The 20,415-nt window shown below is 40.1% G+C and overlaps 1 protein-coding gene across 1 annotated transcript in view; it reads left to right on the top strand.

The window, feature by feature from the left end:
- Window positions 1-20,415, top strand: part of Lrrk2 (leucine rich repeat kinase 2) — a 133,227-nt gene that overhangs the window by 85,038 nt on the left and 27,774 nt on the right. The window contains exons 37-40 of the mRNA XM_055627183.1: window positions 4,417-4,608; window positions 6,182-6,328; window positions 10,180-10,280; window positions 13,888-14,078. Of these exons, the coding sequence (XP_055483158.1) occupies window positions 4,417-4,608; window positions 6,182-6,328; window positions 10,180-10,280; window positions 13,888-14,078 (631 nt within the window). The remainder of the gene's footprint in view (window positions 1-4,416; window positions 4,609-6,181; window positions 6,329-10,179; window positions 10,281-13,887; window positions 14,079-20,415) is intronic.

Raw genomic sequence — 20,415 nt, 5'->3', positions numbered from 1 at the left:
ATCTATCTATCTATCTATCTATCTATCTATCTATCTATCTATCTATCTATCTATCATCCATCTCTCTATAAGATGCCTTCAGGCATTTACACTGGCGTTGTGTGATCATTTGATATTATTTTTAGTCTTGTCATGTAACCTCCATGCTGATTTCCAAACTGGCGGCACCAGTTTGCATTCCCACCAGCAGGGAAGAATAGGGCTCCTCTATCCCCACTTCTTGTCAGTATTATTTTTTCATTGTTTTGTTGATGTTAATCATTTTGACTGGGCTATGATGAAGTCCCCGAAAGAGCTTTAATTAGTATTTCTCTGACGGCGGATACTGAACCAGTTTTTAAATCTTTTTCCTCCTGGAGGTCTTTTTTCTTTTTTTCATTTTTTTCCACAAATTATTCATTACATAGTCTGATTGAAGCCTCCTCCCTCAACTCCTCCCAATCCCACAATTCCTCCGTCTTCCCCCATCCCCTTCCTCTAATCCATTGAAAGGGGGCATTCTCTTCCCCTGCCATCTCCCCATAGCTTATCAAGTCTCAGCAGGACTGCCTGGGTCCTCTTCCTCTGTGGCCTGGCAAGGCCCATCACCAGGGGGCGAGTGATCAAAAATGAAAGAGTCAGTCCCTGCTCCCTTCACTTGGAGTTCTACATGGAGGCTGAGCTGCCACAGGCCACATCTGAGCAGGGGGTCTAGGTCCCCTCCATGCATGGTCCTTAGTTGGTGCATCACTCTCTGCAGGACCCTCTGGGCTCAGATCCTTTAGCTTTGTTGGTCTCCTTGTGGGGCTCTGGTTCTCTCCATGTCTCTCTCTTCCTACCCCTCTCTTCTTCCATAGGACTCCCTGCACTCTGCCCAATGTTTGGCTTTGAGTCTCAGCATCTGCTTTGAGCTGCTGCTGGGTGGAGCCTCTCAGAAGACAGCTATGCTGGACTCCCATCTGTAAGCAGAGCAGAGTGTCATTGATAGTGTCAGTGGCTGGCTGCCTCCCATAGGGTTGGTCTCACATTAGGCCAAGCATTGGTTGGACAGTCCCTCCATCTCTCGTCTGTTTTTATTGCTGCACATTTTATACATAGAAAGATAAATTACTCTTTCTATGTTAAAATAATGTAGTAAATTATTATGGTAACAGTTTTTCTATTTTTTTTTTTAATGAGCTAGTTCCCCAAGGCCTAAAACAGAAATACTATGGTTTATTATTAAGCTTTAAGCATTATGCTGGGCAATTCTTAGCTACTCTAGTTCTAATACCTTTAAAACCCACATATAAGCCAGTCACTTGCCAGTCTGATGACTCCAGGGACAGTTTCTGCTCTATTAATTTGTCTTTACAGTCACATATTCATTGTCCATCTTGCTTCGTGGTGACTCCTTTCTCTTGCTTCCTCTCCTCCTCCTACCTCTTCTTCTCCTGTTGCCTCTTCTGCTTCCTCTCTCTCTTCCCCTATCAAACACAAGCCCTAAAACTCCGCTTCCCTCTCTTCTACCCAACCATAGACTTCAGTATCTTTATTTAGCCAATCAGGGATAATTGGGGAACATTTCATATCATCACATGGGTACAGGAGATAGTTCAGCATTCCTAACAATGCCCAAGGCATTGATCTCAAAGCACTGAAATCAGCATTTGAAAACACAGTTGAACCTTCCTCAGACACTTGTAGGCAAGGTAAATTTCAGGTCAAAGAAGTTCCCTTTTTTTTTTTTGGATATAGCATTGCTATAGGTTTTACTGCAGTGCTGGCTTGGTGGTCATAAGATGCCTTAGTTTTGTTTATCCCCATATGTTCTTACTTCTCAGTCAATTTTAAATAGTACCTTTGCTGAATTGCATTATTATGTGCTTTCCTGATTTTATGGTTGCTGGGAGAGGTCTGATGTTATTCTAATGTTTTTGTTTTGTAAGCAAGTTGGAATTTTTCCTTTATAGATTTTAGTATCAGTAGTTTGCTTTGTATCTTTGAGATCCTGACTATAGTATGTTATGAAGATCTTCTCTGGTATATTGAGGTTCTAAATGCCTCGGTGTTTCCAAGCTCAGTTCTTTCTATAGCTATGAGGACTTTTCTGCTCTGCTTTCATTGAATACATGTTCTCAGTCATTAGTTTTTTGCTCACTTCCTCATGGTAGTAATTACCCATGGATTCTTAAGTTTAGTCTCTTGATCCAGAGCTCTTAGGCATTGTGGGGATGCTTATAGATTGACCGATTGATGTTTGAAAGTGATCTTATCCTGGATTCCTGATAATCTTTCTTTCTCGTGGTTGTTTCTATCAGTGCTGTCTCACTCTGTTTATTTTTATTTGAGTCATGAGATTATTTTCAACACGTTTGTTTTTTCCATCAAAATTTCATTTTCTTTCTAGATTTCTTTCACATTTATCTTACTGATTTTTTTCTTTATGTTATATCTTTCTTCTCCCAATCAAAGATCTATTTTTTTTCTATTAAATCATTCTCTTTGGAGTTATTAATCACTATTGCTAGTAAACCACTACAAATCTGTATCTGGAAGTTTACCCATGTCTTTGCTGAGGAATTATGATATTTTAAAGGAGTCTATTGCCTTTCTTTATCATGTTTCCTATATTTTTTAATCCATTGGTTTAGGTATATCTTTTAGGTTTTTAGTGAGCAAAACCCTTACAGCTGTAACAATAAGCCAGCATAATACATAAACACACTTACATTTGGGGAAAGACCACTAATATGTCACAGATAACTTTAGGATAAAAATGACAAAATGAATGTGGAGACTTTGAGGGAATACAAAATTATATAGGGCAAATGCAGACATTGTGAATGAAATGAAGGAAGAAGATTGGAAAGAGGAAAAGTAGAGGGGAAGTAAGGTTCAACAAAGAGTGGAAATGAGCAAGAGTGGAGAAGAGTGTTGTGAAGGAGATGAGAAAAGGTATGATTAAAAATAAAGACAAAAGATTGAGCAATAATGAAAAATTGTAAAAACATTATATACATGTAAGAAGGGAATAAAAAAAACCATAAAAATTGCCACGCGTGGTGGCACACACATGTAATCCCAGCACTCTGGGAGACAGAGGCAGGTGGATCCTTGTGAGTTCACAGCCAGCCTGGTCTAAAAGTGAGTCCAGGTTAGCCAAGGATGCACAGAGAAACCTTGTCTCCAAAAGAGTCCAGCTTGGCTAATTTCTTTTTCCTGCTGCCCTTCTGGTTCTACCCAGCTTCAGCTGCCTTACTGTCAGTAGGGCAGAGGTGAAGAACCAGGTCCTCTGACAAGAACACTTATCCTTTAGGAGCACCCATCTGAGAAAGCCAGGTTCTTGGTTCCATCAGGGACCACGATTTCAGGATAAGCCAATGTGAAACAGAACTGGAGTTTACTCAATGCCATTGTTAACATCCATCTTAAACACAAGGCTCAACAGAGAAAGGCATTAGAAGAGAACGAGGCACACTCCAGAGCTTGAGTGTGGGCTTCTCAGAGGTGAATTGCGATTACTTTACAATAGTCATGTAGGATTTTAGTCTTTTCTGGAGATAGCTTCAAAGCTTGATAAGGAATTTAAGTAAGATCACAGGTGGTTCCTGAGGTCTGCTTGACTTCATGGCAGTTGATAGAGTAACACTGTAGAGCCCATGGCACAGAGGGGGTTAGAATATGTCAACAAAGGCACTGTGTTTTGTCTGTGAGTCTCCCAGAGAATATCTGAGGGTTGGTGGAGGCTCCGTTAAACTCATCGGCACACAGGCTATAAGTCGGATTATTGCTATTTTAACATTCTTATGTGAAAATATTTCTTTTTATTTTCTTTTAGGTGTGTGTGTGTGTGTGTGTGTGTGTTTGTGTGTGAATGTGTGCACAGCTTTTTTTGCTCATGCTTGGGTACATAAAGGCTAGAAGTCAGAATTGAGAACATTCTATTTCTTAACACCGTATTCTTTAAGACAGGATTTAATTGAACCCTGAGCTCATATTTCAGCTTAGATTAGATTGGCCATGAGTCCTGGGGATCTGTATGTCTCCATTCATATGTTCCCCATGTGCTGGGATGGGGGCCTTGCAAGAGTGTACATCCATGCCTGACTCCTACATTGGTATTGGGAATATGAACTCAGGCCCTTGTCACAGAGATGCTGCTCAGCTCCTAAAACTATTTTCATGTAAAATAAATATTTTCTGTATAAGGGAAATGTTAGTAATGGTGAGAGTCTTGGCTTTCACCTGATGGTGGGAATCTGGCTTGAACCAGATTCCAGAGTGAGGGAGTCCTCTTCCTTCCCCTGTCTCATAGTTTCACTTGCCTTTCTATCTTGCCTCACCATCTTCTCTTTTATATATTTATGAAGCTTTTCTTCCTTTCTTTGGAATAGAACATGGGAGTAGCTTCTAATCTTCCCTCTTACCTGGAAGTCTCTGTTTTGAATCCCATAGGTTGTATTCTCTTGGGCCAAGTTGTGGATCACATTGACTCACTCATGGAAGAATGGTTTCCTGGGTTACTGGAGATTGACATTTGTGGGGAAGGGGAAACTCTGCTGAAAAAATGGGCATTGTACAGTTTTAACGATGGTGAAGAACATCAGAAGATCTTACTGGATGACTTGATGAAGAAAGCAGAAGAAGGTAGGTGTTGACACAGTTTACAGATGTTTTTATGGTACCCTCGCTATTCTAAATGACTTTAATACATAAAAAATATTCTTATCCACGGGGTTGAATCAAATGATGCATTTGATTATACTGACAGCTTCAGAAAAGTGGAGTTTACTCTCTGTCAATAAGAGTTTGTATTTTGTTTTCTCAAAATTTTGATTTTAGGCTTAAATGCTGAATGCTTGGGTATCATAACTGTGATGGCTATTTTTATTGCTGTAATAAAACATCATGACCAGGCAAATCATAAAAGAAAGAGCCTATTTGTGGCTTCAGGTTCCAGAGGGTCAGGGTTCATAATGATATGGACAGCAGGAAGCAACCAAGCAACTAAAGATGGAAGCTGAGAGCTCCTATCTCAAGTTGCAGATAGGAAACAAAGAAGAGCCAGTGGGGATGGAATATGGCTTTTGAAAACTCAAATCCTGCCCCAGCTACACACCTTCCTCCAGCAAGTTCACACTTTCAAAACCTCCCAAACAGCCATCAACAACTGAGGACCAAATACTCAAATACTTGAGACTTCTAAAGGACACCCTCATTCTAAACACCACAGTAATCTGATCTTTGAAGTAGAAGTACTAAGCAAACTCATGTTACAGAACTGTTAGGAAGATGGAAGGCCATCATTTGTAGATAGCAGCATTCTCGCCATGCATTGCCCACATAGATGTGGCAGAAACAGAGACAGAGAGTGTGTTAGTCGGGGGCCATCTGTTCTAAGTCAGGCTGCAATTCTACTTCATAGTGACTAGACATAGGAGTGCATAGGAGTGTGTGTTTAAAAATTAATCTAGGGCTGGTTGGAAACTCTAAAGATCTGTTTTCTGTAAGCCAGGACCACAAATTTTTATATTCCCTTATATTTATTTTATTTTATTTTTTATCATTTATTAAAATTTATTCAATCTGTATCCCGGCTGTAAACCCCTTCCTTGTCTCCTCTCAATCTCACTTTCTCTCCCTCTTCTCCCCCTATGCCCTTCCCCTAGTCCACTGATACGAGAGGACCTCCTCCCTTTCTATATGACCCTAGCCTATTAGGTCTCATCAGGACTGGTTACACTGTCTTCCTCTGTGGTCTAGCAAGGCTGTACCCCTCAAGGGGAGGTGATCAGAGAGCCTGTCATTGAGTTCATTCCAGAGAAAGTGCCTGCTCCCCCTCCTGGGGACCCCACTAGGACACTGAGTCTATGGACTACATCTAAACAGGGGTTTTTAGGTCCTCTCCATGCTTGTTCCTTGGTTGGGGTATCAGTCTCTGCAAAGCCTCCAGGGCTCAGTTTTTTTTGGCTCTGTTGGTCTCCTTTTGGAGCAACTGTCCCCTCCAGGTCTTTCTATCTCCCTCTTCTTTCATAAAATTCCCTGTACTCTACCCAAAGTTTGGCTATGAGTCTCAGCCTCTGCTTCACTACCTCAATCAGTAGAGTCTTTCAGAGACCGTCTGTGGTAAGCTCCTGTCCTGTTCCCTGTTATCTCCTGCTTCTAATGTCTATTGTGTTTGCCCTTACATTTAAAAAATAATCTTTTACTTACTTCTTAGGAGACTTGCTAATAAATCCAGATCAACCACGGCTCACTGTTCCAATATCTCAGATTGCTCCTGACTTGATTTTGGCTGACCTGCCTAGAAATATTATGTTGAACAATGATGAGTTGGAATTTGAAGAAGCACCTGAGTTTCTCTTAGGTAACTATCTTTGTTATATTAAAAACAAAACAACAACAAAACGAATAGGATACAATTTTCTCCTCTTGATTTAGAAAACATTATAGTCATATCTTTGTGAATCTATAATGGTTTTATATATTTGATCTGATACTTTTCCGTCACAATGATGTACTTTAAAATGGCGTTATGTTGCAGATGTGGAATTTGCTTTGTGTACAGGCTTGTAGACTAGGCGATGAAGACAGGCCTAGCAGAAAGCATAGGCATTTATGAAATCTGTCCTTGAGATTGCCTTGCTCATAAGCAATGAGGTGGCAGGAGGGAGGGCTTCAGATGATTGACATGAAATAACCATTTCTCACCCCAAGGAGAATAAGCAGAGGAAGAACATGTTTGTGCAGTCACTGTGGAGAAGCTCATAATGAAACTCTTACCAATAGTCATAAAATTTGGGGATTAAAAATCAGAAGCATTGTTTGGATTTCCTCAGTGTCTGTTGTTATATCCCCCTTTTCATTTATGATTTTGCTGATTTGTATAGTTACTCTCTGCCTTTTAGTTAGTTTGAACCCCTGCTCAGATGTAGCTCATGACATCTCAGTGTCCAAGTGGGTTCCCTAGTAAGAGGAACAGGGACCATCTCTGACATGACCTCAGTGGCTGGCTCTTTGATCACCTCCCCCTGAGGGAGGAGCAGCTTTACCAGGCCACAGTGGAAGAGAATGCAGCCAGTCCTGATGAGACCTGATAGGCTAGTGTCAGATGGAATGGGAGAAGGACCTCCTCTATTAGTGGACTTGGAGAGGAGCATGGGAGGAGATGAGGGAAGGTAGGTGGGATTGGGAGGGAATGAAGGAAGTAGCTACAGCTGGGATACAAAGTGAATAAACTATAATTAATATAAAAATTTTTTAAATGTGGAAAAAAATCAGAAGCATTAAGTTGGTAATATACTCTACTTCTGGCATTTTGTGGTTGTTCTGTTTTGGGTGTGTTGAGCAGTTCCTGGTCATTGGCTGAGCCCATGAATTCAATCAGAGGCTTTCCACACGGCTTGATGAAAATCACCAGATTCACGTAGCATCTCCAGCCGTTACCTAAATATTCTCATTGCTTGTATACTCATCCTGATGCTTAAAAGATACTTTGAACTATGCTTTATATAAAGTTAAGTTTACAAAGCTTACAACTTGAAACCGCTTCCTGAGAGACATCGCCAACACATGGCATGCGATAGTATTCTCCAGAATGCTCACGTGGCTCCTGCAGGACAAGAGCTGATGCTCTTGAAATGTCTTTAGTTCCATGAGGAACTCAGCACTCTGGTCATCTCATTTCAGTTACTTTTTAATTGGCAAGTGAAATGGTATATATTAGTACAATAAACATAACCTATTATATGTATATATTGTGGAACCCTATGGAACTGTTTGAACTATGTGTAGTCTCCTACGATAATCATTTCTGGGGAATACTTAAAACTTGGTCTTTTAGCAATTTTCTAGATTCAGTATGATACTGCTAACAATAGGGTGATGTTCTCACATTCAAAATCTCTCTGGAAGTCATTGGGAAGACAAGAAGCATTCGATGGATTTAATCTAAAATGTTTCAAGACAATTTTATTATGCTGGATGAGGTGATTGTTAGTACTGTGTATGAATACATTCAGTTTTAACTTAGTTACCATTAAGAATTCCCTAGGATCTGATATGATATAACAATATTGCCTAGTAGGAGGAAAATGAAACAGGATATATTATTAGTTATATTCCTATAACCTGATGTTTGTGTTTTTAGAATCTGGGATTATCTTTAACCATTTGTGTTCACAGTGATGGATAGTTTGGTATGAATATCAATACCCTGGAACTATGACAATGAATACACTTAGAATAGTGAAATTGCCAAGTCGCTAATTGCTGAGTATAGGCAAGCAGCAGACAGAGTGCTCTTTCTCTGATTGGCCTCGAGCTGCCAGACACAGTTGGCTACAATATTCATCCTGATTTCAGTGTTTTTCAGCTTAGTGGAAAGTTTTTGAGCAGTTTTTTAGGAATGTTCCCATGTTTGTATCTCACTAGACAGAAAATGTTTCTCTTGCTGCTGTCCCTTCCATAGTGCCTGAAAGCCTGTACACTCCATGTGTCGTTATAGAAAGCCGTCTAAAGCAAATCTTCACCATGTTTGTGCAATTGTCATTGTCGTTTCAGGATCATTTGAGGTCTGACTTGTCTGGTAGGGCAATTGTCAGAATCCCTTGTTCCTACCACGTGATGACTCTTACCTGTTCCCTAGCCCATGTGTGATGATTATAACATCTGTTGAAGTTACAAGACCCCAAAAGTTGAGGTTGAGCAATGTTTTTAAAATCTATTTTTAAAACCTTTTTACAGATAGAGATTCTTATCATATTGATACTAGAATAATTTGGGAAAAATGTTGATCCTCACCCCAACGGTTTTGTGTATCTCTTTGTTCATTTTAGGAAACTAGTTGAGTTTGGGGTTTCTCTTCACATTTTCCTTCCCAGGGAGAGGTTTAACTATTACACAGTGAGTGTTTGATAAACACTGTGGCCAAAACAAACTCGAGACAAAGACTTTATTTCATTTTATAACATAAAAATTCATCATGGAGGCAGGTGAGAGAGGGACCTCAAGGCAACAGCCTGGAAGCAGGAGCTAAAGCAGAAGCCGTAAAACAACACTGCTTACTGGCTCACTCTTTATGGCTGGCTCAGGCCGTTCTCTAACACAGCCCAGGACCACCTGCCCAGGGGTAGCAGCACCCACAGCCGGCTGGGCTTCCCGACATCAGTCATCAATCCAAACAAAAAATGCCCCACAGACTTGCTACAGGCCAATCTGATGGAGACATTTTCTCAGTTGAGGTTCCCTCTTCCTAAATGAAGCTGGTTCATGTCAAGATGACAAAAACAAAACAAAACAAACAAAAAAAAAACAAACAAACAAAAAACATTCAGCACGGTAAGTATGTTATGTACCTAATTTTGTGAATATGGTTTTTGGTATATTTCTGTAGACTTTTATGTGTTAAGAGTTGGGCATATTTCATCCTCAAAAGATTATTTTTCTAGCAAGCTAGCACAAATAGGTACTTCAATAGTCTGGTTTGATGTGAGTGGAGAGAACTCCTTGCTTTTAATTTTCTCTCCTTCTTGGGTATCATAAATATACACATAGCAGTCCTCAGCTTTATTTTTTGTTAGTCATTCACAGAGCATGACAGTTTATACTCCACATTCCTATGACAACTATTCTCAAATAGGGGGAGAGTACTACAAAACCGGAAATTTCTACAACCCACCTGAAATGTGGGCACATCTTCTAAACATGTGTTTCTTCTCCCTTCCTCTTTGGATTTTTTTTTTTAATTCAGAATGATATTGAAAACATCTCATTTTATTTTTTATCAGATGTACAGAAAGTGGACTAAAAATGAGTTGGAGGCAAAAAAAAAAAAAAAAAAAACCAAACCCAGCATGTTTTCAGTGAGCTGTAACTGAGTTTTGGGGAAGCATATGAGACGGTGTTTAGACAGTGGCGTGTGTTGATGGTGAAAGTGTGCAAACTCTATCTACATATGAAGACGCAAAGTCAGAGGAGTGGTGATGTGTTTTCCTAGGTTCTTTACAGAGGGAAGACAGGAGGGCTGGGCGCCAGATCCGCGGTCAATGTGACTGTGGCTAATTGACTGAAAGGGGAAAGGCAAGTATTCAAAGCGGCTGATTCTTTAAACAAGAGCTCGGATTTTTCTGAATATACAACAGGTACGATTAGACCACACAGGATGGTTTTGATTCTCTGCTTGGGAAGATAAAATTATTCCTATTTTCTTCCCAACAGGCGATGGAAGTTTTGGATCGGTTTATCGAGCCGCCTACGAAGGGGAGGAAGTGGCCGTGAAGATTTTTAATAAACACACATCACTTAGGCTGTTAAGACAAGTAAGAAACCCCATGATGTTATTAAATTAAATCATACGATGCTTTTTCCTTGGAAATTCTCATTTTGCATACATCTGTCAAAATATAAAATAAGGACCATGAAAAGCCTGAATTCCCACTTCTTCCTTCTTTAAGGAGCTGAAACTTTTGTTTCTTCTGCTAGATGACAAAGCAAGTATTTTGAAAACTCTTCTAACTTTGGTACTTAAGTCTCAGGTAAAACTGGGGAAAGATTCACATTTCCTCTGTCACTTGTCAGCTTCGGCATTCAGAGTATGCACCCTGGGGCCAGCTAGAGGACATTCGCCAGTATTGTCTGAACCTAGCACCCTGAGGACTGTCATGGAGTCTTTTGTTCTTTGTGCACCACAGTAGTCAGACCTTCACCTACTTCTGTTTGCTTCAGCAGTTGAAGTCTGGAAAGTCCTGGAGTTTTTGCAGTGTTTTCTACAGACAATTTTCTCTTCATTTCCTGTGCCACAAAGATATTGACATTTTAGTGGACATAGGATGTGCAAGCTATTAAAAGATGCTATCAATGATTAGAGATGAGAAAATGCATCCTTGTGTCCTACAGGGTTGTTTGCTTGGGCCACTGCTCTCTCTGTGGAGCTTTTATAGGCTGGGCACTATTATATATATATGCCCTTCCAGTTTAGGTTACATGAGCAGAACACTCAGAGAGCCGAGGCTGTAGTGGCTCCCACAGTTAGGGAGGCTTTTCTCTCCCTGCATCACCCCGCACTGTTGTTCCTTCTTAATTTGTTGGAGACAGATACTTAGTGCTCTGTTGCAAGTCTCTTACTAGCTCGGAAGCTGTCCACAGCCAGTTTCATCAGGTCATTTCCTGCACCTCCAGCCTTAGAAAATAAAATTACAGGACCTTCTCACTACATTGCTGATACAGCCTAGTCGGTCTTCATAATTCCCTTAACCTTCCTAGGCTGATTTCATTTTCTCAATGTGGCCTTTCCTAATATGATGAACTGGTTCCAGCCTGGGCAGGTACATGCCATAGACATGTAGGTTTAGACATGTGAAGTCCTTTGTTTCAGAAGAGCCAAAAAACCCTACCTAACTATTAGCCCATTAAGTGAAAAATAGGACAGCTCTTGGCTGTCATTATCTTGACAAGCATTTTTGCCCTGGGCTATGCTGTGTGGTCATTGGTGGAACTCAGTGGCAATGAGCCAATCACTGTGGCAACAAGGGTTAGATTGTTTTGAAGAGTCCCATCACTTTAGTTTGTGGTTAGGATTGATGTCAGAGCACCCTGAATTGCATAGGTGAAGATTAGATACCTGAGCAGAAATTCAGATACTCTATCAGGAAAAGGGGATGCGGAGCTGGAAGCAGTTCTCTAGTCCTTGTTTGGGGATTGATAGGAGCTACTCCCTTTTTCTGCTCATATGGAATAAGGAGAGACAGATTTGGAGAAAAGGAAACTCACTGTTAATTCTGCTGTCTTTTAGTAGAACTCTTATTTTGAATCTATCCTCAAAGTTTTGCTTGACTTATTCAAAATACCGTTTGTGGCTGAACGGAAATAAATCTGGCAAACTTTGAACATTATAGTATAAAATTTTAGTCTGAATAATGAAAAAAGCCCTATTCGTGCAAAGCATGCTGAGAAATTTTTTATTGGTAGTAGCAAAAGTCACACTGTAGTTACAGAAATGAAATGAAACCTCTTCTGAGCTGTAGCTAGTCTTTAAACTAAATCTGGAAAATCTCTACCAATCAAATAGTAATTTGTCAAGTAAATTGATTTTTCAGGCTTTTTCATTGATATATACATATTTCAAATTTTCTAGAATAAGTTTGGAGAAAGAAAAGCCCTACTGATGCCTGCAGAGGTGGTCAGTGTATCAGCACTGGGGTGCACTGAAGGTGTGATGGAAGAAACTCAAAATGCAGAGTGTACATAATTCTTAAAAAAAAAGAAGAAGAAGAAAATAATTTTTTTTTCATTTGGAGTTGCATTTAGAGGGTGGCTCTGCCATGGGCCTCAACCTGAGAATGACCTATTGCCTACTATGGCTCCTGCCTGTGAGCTGGAAGATTGCTATTACCCGTTTTTTTCTCCTTTCTCATTGTAGTCAACACTGCTTTTCCCATATAGAAAATCTGTCTTGGTCCTCTGATTGTGTCTGAAGCTAACTAGAAGTAACGGGGCTTAACTATATCAGGTTTAACAAACTGAGCTAATCAGACATGGTAAGAAAAGGTTTTTATCTACTGAACAAATACGACTTTGGTATCAAGCTTGTTTTCTTGGAAAGGTCTTCTCTTGAGATAGCCAACCCCTCTCTGTTAGCTTTCAGAGTTCTGAAGACTTCATCTTCCTGGAACATGAATACTCCACAGCTTTGAAGCCCCTTGTTAGGGAGCAGATCTTCTATTATCACAGCATAAAACACAAGTCAGCTTAACATCACATACAATGAAAATTTTAAGTAAAGTATGATGTCAGAATAAAGAATAGAAGAAAGAAGGAGTGCATAGAACTGAGAAACAGCCCCTCAAAAACTGGAAAGTAGTTTTTTAAGGTATAGAAGTAGTCTACAAGAATGTGTAGAATCGCTTTTGGGATAATGGTGCATGTGGAGAATACAATTGGATGTGAACTTCACACACAGTGATGTCATTAAGGAGAGTGTAGAGCTTCCCAGGATGTGATCTAAAGAAAGGGCTGTCAAAGCTACAGTAACATCTCTGCTCATTGTTGCAGCTTAGGGATGGCTGGAAGAAGGTGGACCAAGACAGGACATTTAAGGAAGTAGTAGTGTTTGGCTGATATCTGAGTGTGAAAGGCTCTCAGCCCTGGGAAGGGTGGGGGGTCTCAAAGCCTCAAAGCTGAAGTGTTAGCATAGGCAAAGATCCAAGCTGAGAGGAGCTGGTATGTGCTTGGGATTGAAGGATCCTCATGTGGATGAAGGATGGTGAATCCAGAAGAGGATGAAAGAAAGTAGGATGTAGGAGGCAATATAGACTTAGATCAGATCAGGCTATGGGGACATGGAAAAAATAGGGTTTTACAAATATTTATTTTTATTTATTTGTATAAGTGTTTTCATATGCCATATGTGTGCGGATGCCCATGGGTCTATGGAAGAGTGTAGGGTCCCTTGGAGCTGGAGTTATAGATGATTGTGAGTCATCCAATGTTATGTAGGTGCTGGGGATGGAACTTGGGACCTCAGGAATAGCAGTAAGAATTTTTAACTCTGAGTCATCTCTCCAGCCTCTTACATGAGATTTTAATTTAAGAGTGGTAGGAAGCCATTAGAGCTTTCATGCAGGGGGACATCATTTATTCCTGTGGACCTGACCATGTGTCTTTATCAAACTTTGTGGTTTTGAAACCAAAGACTACGGTTTACTCCTCACATGAGCTGAGGCTGAATCCACAGTGCCTGCTCAAGGCCCACAGCTGAGATAGATTCTGGGGTTAACTACTGTATGGAGGCTAGGGGAACACTACTGTTAGCGTGACCTGTGCATGCCATTCTCACATTAAGTGGTCTCATAAAGGCAGAGCAAAAGGAAAAATAGAGGTGATGGATCCTTGATGACATGAGACTCATGCGATTTTGGACTCTTGCAGGAGTTGGTGGTACTTTGCCACCTCCACCACCCCAGCTTGATACTGTTGCTGGCGGCTGGGATCCGTCCTCGGATGTTGGTCATGGAGTTGGCCTCCAAGGGTTCCTTGGACCGCCTGCTGCAGCAGGACAAGGCCAGCCTCACGAGAACCCTCCAACACAGGATTGCACTGCATGTGGCTGACGGCCTGAGGTAACGGGCTGAGAATCTCTCTGTTTCATGCACGGGTAGAGTAACGCTGAATTCACTCCCAGGCTCTAAGAACACCACTCCCTTGTCGGACACTGCCAGCAAGTTTGTGGAAAATTAGATGTTCCTTCATGCAGTTTTGTAATCTTATAACATGATAGTGAGAGAGCCCAGAATTTCATAGCTGGTGGTAGTAGCACTTAAACCAAGTATTTGTGCTCTGGATCTCATTATCTGGACTTCAGATATATATATACCTTGTGAAGATAACTATATTAGGCCCCCAAACATCAAGAGAAGTATGAAGTAGAGAAATTTTAACCATAAAAAAAATTATTCCATACTCCTGAAGCAGATCAGAGTAACTAATGTATTCTCCATGGATATGTCATGTGACTTGGCGTCATGGCCAGCCCTGTGGCTGGATGCTAGCTAGATGTAGTCTTTGAGAGGCAGCAGCCCAGAGTAGGAACACTATCTCTGAAGACAAAAGACCTTGCACATATTTAGAAATTGTCATTTTTTTTCTTTCTAACCCATACCCAAGTTTTGGCCTGAAAACGAGTAATGCTGAAGACTGCTGTGGTAACTATAGGCCCCCAAATTCAATTCTTGGTGTCCTTCCCATTGTTCTGCATTTTCTTTCATTCAGTGGTTTTGCTTTGTAGCTATCCTTCATTTCTTCTGTCTCTCTGATCTCACACATAATCATCAATAAATGTTTCTAGCATTTCATGCATCTACTCTCACAGAGTCCCTCCTCAACCTCTTTAGCCCCCATCATTTGCCATCGCCCCTGCACAGCCTGTGTAAAGAACAGGTCCGTTGGATCAGGTCTTTGTCCTGTTATGGACTATCTCTTCCCTTGCTTCCTAGTTGCCACACTCAGCCATGTTCCTTTCTGAGCTTCCTGAACGTGCCGAGGTTTCATACCTACTGCCTGGCTAACGAGCGATGACTAACTCCTGAGTATTCCTTTGCCTTGTCATTTCATGTAGTTTTGTCCTGTTATTCTCTGTCCAGTCCCCAGAGCAGGGAGCCCTTGAAAATTCATGTTGGGAGTAGGGGGTGCATAGGAACAAACAGGAACGCAGGGACAGGACAGGACAGGAGAGGACACCACATTTTTCCAAGTGGCAGGCACAAAATTTCCCCCTGTTCTGAACTCCTGTGAATAGGTTTTTGTTTTTTCAGGCAGCACTTAGAAAGTACGTGGGCAAGAAGAAAAAATAGGCAATTATCTTTTCCAGAACTACGTGAAGGCCCTGCAGGTTTTGAAATGTACCAACAAGCAGGCATTTGGATTTGGGTTGGCATGTCGGATTTTGAACACCAGGGGGAGCCCCACAGTAAGCTGAGCTCAGTAAAGGGCTATCACAATCAGTTTCTTGATTTAACTGATTCTGGATGTCAGATTTTTCTCAATTTTTTTTCCATGTACTCCTAAAGTGTTTGTTTATAAACTGAAGACTTGTTGTTTGTATTTAACACTTAAGTTTCAAGTCTATGTCACTGGAGCCTCCATCTCTCTGGCCTTTATTTCAAATAACAAATTTCACATTTTATTTATTTTATTTTATTTTATTTTATTTTATTTTATTTTATTTTATTTTTATGAAGCAAATGGAGGTTGATCACATGCTTCCAGTCCTTTGCCTCATTTGTTATTAGTATAAATTCAGGATGAAGTCTAGATCTGGTTCCACAGGAGGCTGGTAGGCATCAGTAGCTGTTAATCTTCTAGTAGAACTAAATGAAATGTTAAAATTTTAATTAAAAAATCTCTCTTCAATAAAAGAAAATAAATATGTACATATTAAAATTGTTATTTCAAATAATTGTTTTTTGTTTTTTTTTTCATTTTTTTTAACTTTTATTAACTATACTTTATTCACTTTGTATCCCCCCGTAGGATCCCTTTGTATCCCTCCCTCCTCCCCTCTCAATCCCTCCCTCCCTCCCCCTTCTTCATGCATGCCCCTCCCCAAGTCCACTGTTAGGGGAGGTCACCTTTTCCTTCCTTCTGATCCTAGTCTATTAGGTCTCATCAGGAGTGGCTGCATTGTCATCTTCTGTGGCCTGGTAAGGCTGCTCCCCCCTCAGGGGGAGGTGATCAAAGAGCAGGCCAATCTGTTTATGTCAGAGACAGTCCCTCTTCCCATTACTATGGAACCCACTTGGACACTAAACTGCCATGGGCTACATCTGTGCAGGGGTTCTAGGTTATCTCCATGCATGGTACTTGGTTGGAATATGAGTCTCTGGAAAGACCCCTGTGTTCAAATTGTTCTGTTGTTCTGGTTCTGTTGTTCTCCTTGTGGAGTTCCTGTCCTCTCCAGATCTTACTATTTCCCACTTCTTTCATAAGATTCCATGCACTCTGCCCAACAGTTGGCCAGAAGTCTCAGCATCTGCTTTGATAGTCTGCAGGGCAGAGCCTTTCAGAGGCCCTCTGTGGCAGGTTTCTAACTTGTTTCCTGTTTTCTTCTTCTTCTGATGTCCATCCTCTTTGCTTTTCAGGATAGGGATTGAGCGTTTTAGTCAGGGTCCTCTCTCTTTAGATGTACAGATTATAGTAGGTTCAAATAATTGTTAATGGCTATAACTAAAGGGATAGAAACAAGTGAAAAAGCATGTTCTTTAGGGTTTCTTAGGTAATAGGCTATTTAGAATAACAAATAAGAAATTTATTCACTTTAAAAAAATCCTTTTCTCAAGATCTGTTTTGATTTGGTCTCCTCCTTTCAGCTCTTCCTTAGAATTCTCAATAGTTTGTAATGCTTCATGTGTTTCAGGGTGCTCAAACTTGGGTTTATTCTCCTTGCTATCTCTTCCTCCTAAATTCCTCCTTTGTCAGGCCAAGATCAATATATTCACAGAAGACCACTGTGCTCCCCAGCTACAGCTAGTGATCCTCATAAGTTCACCCCTAGCCTAGGTTACACAGTGAAACCTTGTCTCAATATCGGTCTTTCAATCAATATTTATTTCTCTATATTTATTAACTAAGTATATATTCATCTATATGTATTTACCCGCCTATCATCTATCTTATCTATCTATCTATCTATCTATCTATCTATCTATCTATCTATCTATCTACCTATCATCTATCATTTATGTATCTGCCCTTTTATTTCTCCATATATCTGCCAGATCTTTGAATTAATTTTATTTTATCAATTCTTTTATTTTTATGCTACCACTTCTATTTTGATTCAGTATCTATAGGGAATTATCAGAACATTTCCTCTGAATTAAAAACAATATAGAATTGCACTTGAGATTCCCTGGTGTTTCCAGTTACCTGCAATGTACATTTCAGCTCTGTGGCGACACAGCATGGAAGCTCTTGGTGTGTGTTTCTTGGTTTCCTTTTCAGTCTCACCCTGTGCCACTTTTCCAGGCCACAGGCTAGCCAGGCTGACTTCCTTTTACCTTTCTTCTCACAATGTTGTTTCGGGGAGAACTCACTTCTCTAAGGATTTCCTACCATTCCATTCCTACCATAAAGCTCAATTTCTTCAAGGAGAGTGAGCCTTTCTTACATGTATTTGTATTTACTCACTTGGCTTACTTTTTATGAGTCACAGATTCACGTTGCAGCTTCTTAAGCTCTTCATTTTTCTGCCTCAGCGTCCTCGGTTCACTTGTGATTCTTGGACTTACCACATGTACGACTTCGTATCAGGTATTGAAGGAGGACAGGTAGGGATGATTGTGTGGCTGAGGTTAGAGACTCTGTATGGAGGGAGAGTCAGCTGTGCTGCCTGTATCTGTGCCTTTTCCCTTGCTGCTTCCTCAGCATTTGACACTCGCACACGTCTGCCATCTTATTGTAGCTGAGAACCCATCTTTCCCTAGATTCTGACCCTCTTAAAAGCAGAGGTACAAAGTGGCTTTGTGTCCACTGGTGAGTGACCCTCACAGATACCTAATGCACATTGGTTAAGAACTGAATGCATTCTATTTTTAGAATAATATATTCAGGATAAGATAAAGGTGACTTTAAATTATAAAGATTGGGACTACTTGGTGATACTTATAAAAATGATGATTAAAGACAGGTTAACTGAGTGTAGTCTGTTAATGAAATATTTGACAATACTTATTCCCATACAATGCTTCGATTCATTTGTCTAAATTATTGTCACTGAAAAAATGATTTGTGCTTATTACAATTTTCAAAAGCTTTTTCTTTTCTATTACAGGATATTATAATTGCACTTTTAAGATTAAATTCTATAATTAAATATTATAATTAAACCAGATAATTTTGATCTCCAAATGATATGATTTTAAATTGACTATCTTTTAGTCCTAGAAAAGTATTCTGAGAAAGCCTGTGTTCTATCTGTCCCTGACAGAGGGATGTGTTAGGAAGGTTTGAGATGCTATTTGGTGACCTATATTTAAGCTATTTAACTTTTTTAATTCTTAATCTCCTGGCTTTTCTCAAGAACAGCTATTGGCCTTTCAGTAAGTCCTTAGTAAATTTTTCTTTCAAGCCAATTGCCATTGTTAAGGTCAACTTCATTAGTGTATTTACGTTATTGATCAGCCAAGACTGTATATCCTGAAATAAACAGATCCAGTGTCATGGCGTAAGTACATCCTGGAAGAGAACGTCAACCCCAGTAGTTGATGGGGTCAAATGACGCATTCTCTCTAGGTTATCCTGCAGTAGAATGTTTCAGGTGTCACAGATCTCTGTTCCTAATGATTGGTACAAGGTAATGAAGTAAATGTTTTTAATACAACCTTAATCAAATTCCAAACCATAAATAAAGGATTATAACAATTCTCCATTAAGTCCTGTGAAAAATTGTCCTTTCAGAGAAGGTCATAATATACCTGTGATGTTAGTGGACAGGGAAAATCAGAAATTTAAAGTTAGTTATCTTAGTATTTGGGAATCTGTGAGTTCCTCCATCATGTTTGCAGAATGGATAATAACTGGCTGAAATTAAAATGTTGTGCTTCATATTAAGCAATTTTTATTTTTGTTCAAAATGCCCCAATCCAGGTACTTTTGGGCTCCATCTCACACTCAGATGCTGTACCACCTGTGACGGTTCCTGCTATCCTCTCTGTCCAGATGCTGTTTATTAACCTTAACACATAACAGATTAGCTTTTCAGTGGGTTATATCATGGGAGTTGGAGGATAGTGGTTAGGGAAAAGTTTACAATTAGATTTGCTTTTATTGAAAAGAAGAAAATATTCTTAAAAACAGTAGGAAGAAAAGTAATAAAAAGTAAACAACAAAGATAAGTGATATAATTCTAAAAGCGAAAGAAACTCATTTCTACATAACTTGAAGAACATCAAAGCACATGAATGAAATAACAAAAATTAAGCATGCAGCTAAAATCTGTTTACCCTTATTTAACATTCTTTGTTTCTATCTTTTGGGCAGGCCTGGCTGGCCCTGAGCATTCAGCCATCTTGCGTCTATCTCTGAGTGCTAAGATTACAGGCATCACCAGACTAGTTAACATATTCCACTTTTTAGATTAAAAATCACCTTTGCTTGGTGAGTGAATTCAGAATCCATTTTCAGTCAGCAGTTGTTAAAGTAGAAAGAGAAAGTGTTCAGCATCTGTGTACATGGCTACATGTTAAAGCTCAAGTCGCCTGCTAGTCTTGATGTTTTTTGTTTTGGGGAAGAAATATCACCTTGCTTTTAGTATTTGATTTTCATGTTTTAAGCCTGTTTGCAGTTATATATTTCAACTTCCAGGGACAAAATTAATATAGCACTTCTGATGATGTTTTGAATGAAGAACACAATATTTTTTTGGCTCTGTTGTTCTCCTTGTGGAGCTCCTGTCCCCTCCAGGTCTTTCTATCTCCCACTTCTTATGTAAAATTCTCTACACTCTGTCCAAAGTTTGCCTATGACTCTCAGCATCTGCTTAGATACCCTGCTGGATAGATTCTTTCAGAGGCCCTCTGTGGTGGGCTTCTGTCCTGTTTCCTGTCTTTTCCTGCTTCTGTTGTCTATGCAGTTTGCCCTTCAAAGGACCGTGCATGGAGAGGACCTAGACCCCATGCTCAGATGTAGACCATAGGCAGCTCAGTGTCCATGTGCGTGCCCTAGTAAGGAGAGCAGGGGCTGTCTCTGACATGGACTCAGTGGCTGACTCTTTGATCACCCTCCTCCCCTGAGGAGGACCTCTCCTATCAATGGACTAAGAGAGGAGCACAGGGGGAGAAGAGGGAGGGAGGGTGGGAATGGGAGGAGATGAGGGAGGAGGCTACAGCCAGGATACAAAGTAAATAAATTGTAATAAATAACAAATCAATTAAAAATAAGTCAAAAGTAAAAAAAAAAAAA

Source organism: Psammomys obesus, unplaced genomic scaffold (assembly GCF_907164565.1).
Source record: "Psammomys obesus unplaced genomic scaffold, mPsaObe1.curated_primary_1811, whole genome shotgun sequence".
Classification (NCBI taxonomy): domain Eukaryota; kingdom Metazoa; phylum Chordata; class Mammalia; order Rodentia; family Muridae; genus Psammomys; species Psammomys obesus.
This window is presented reverse-complemented; position numbering and strand designations above follow the sequence as displayed.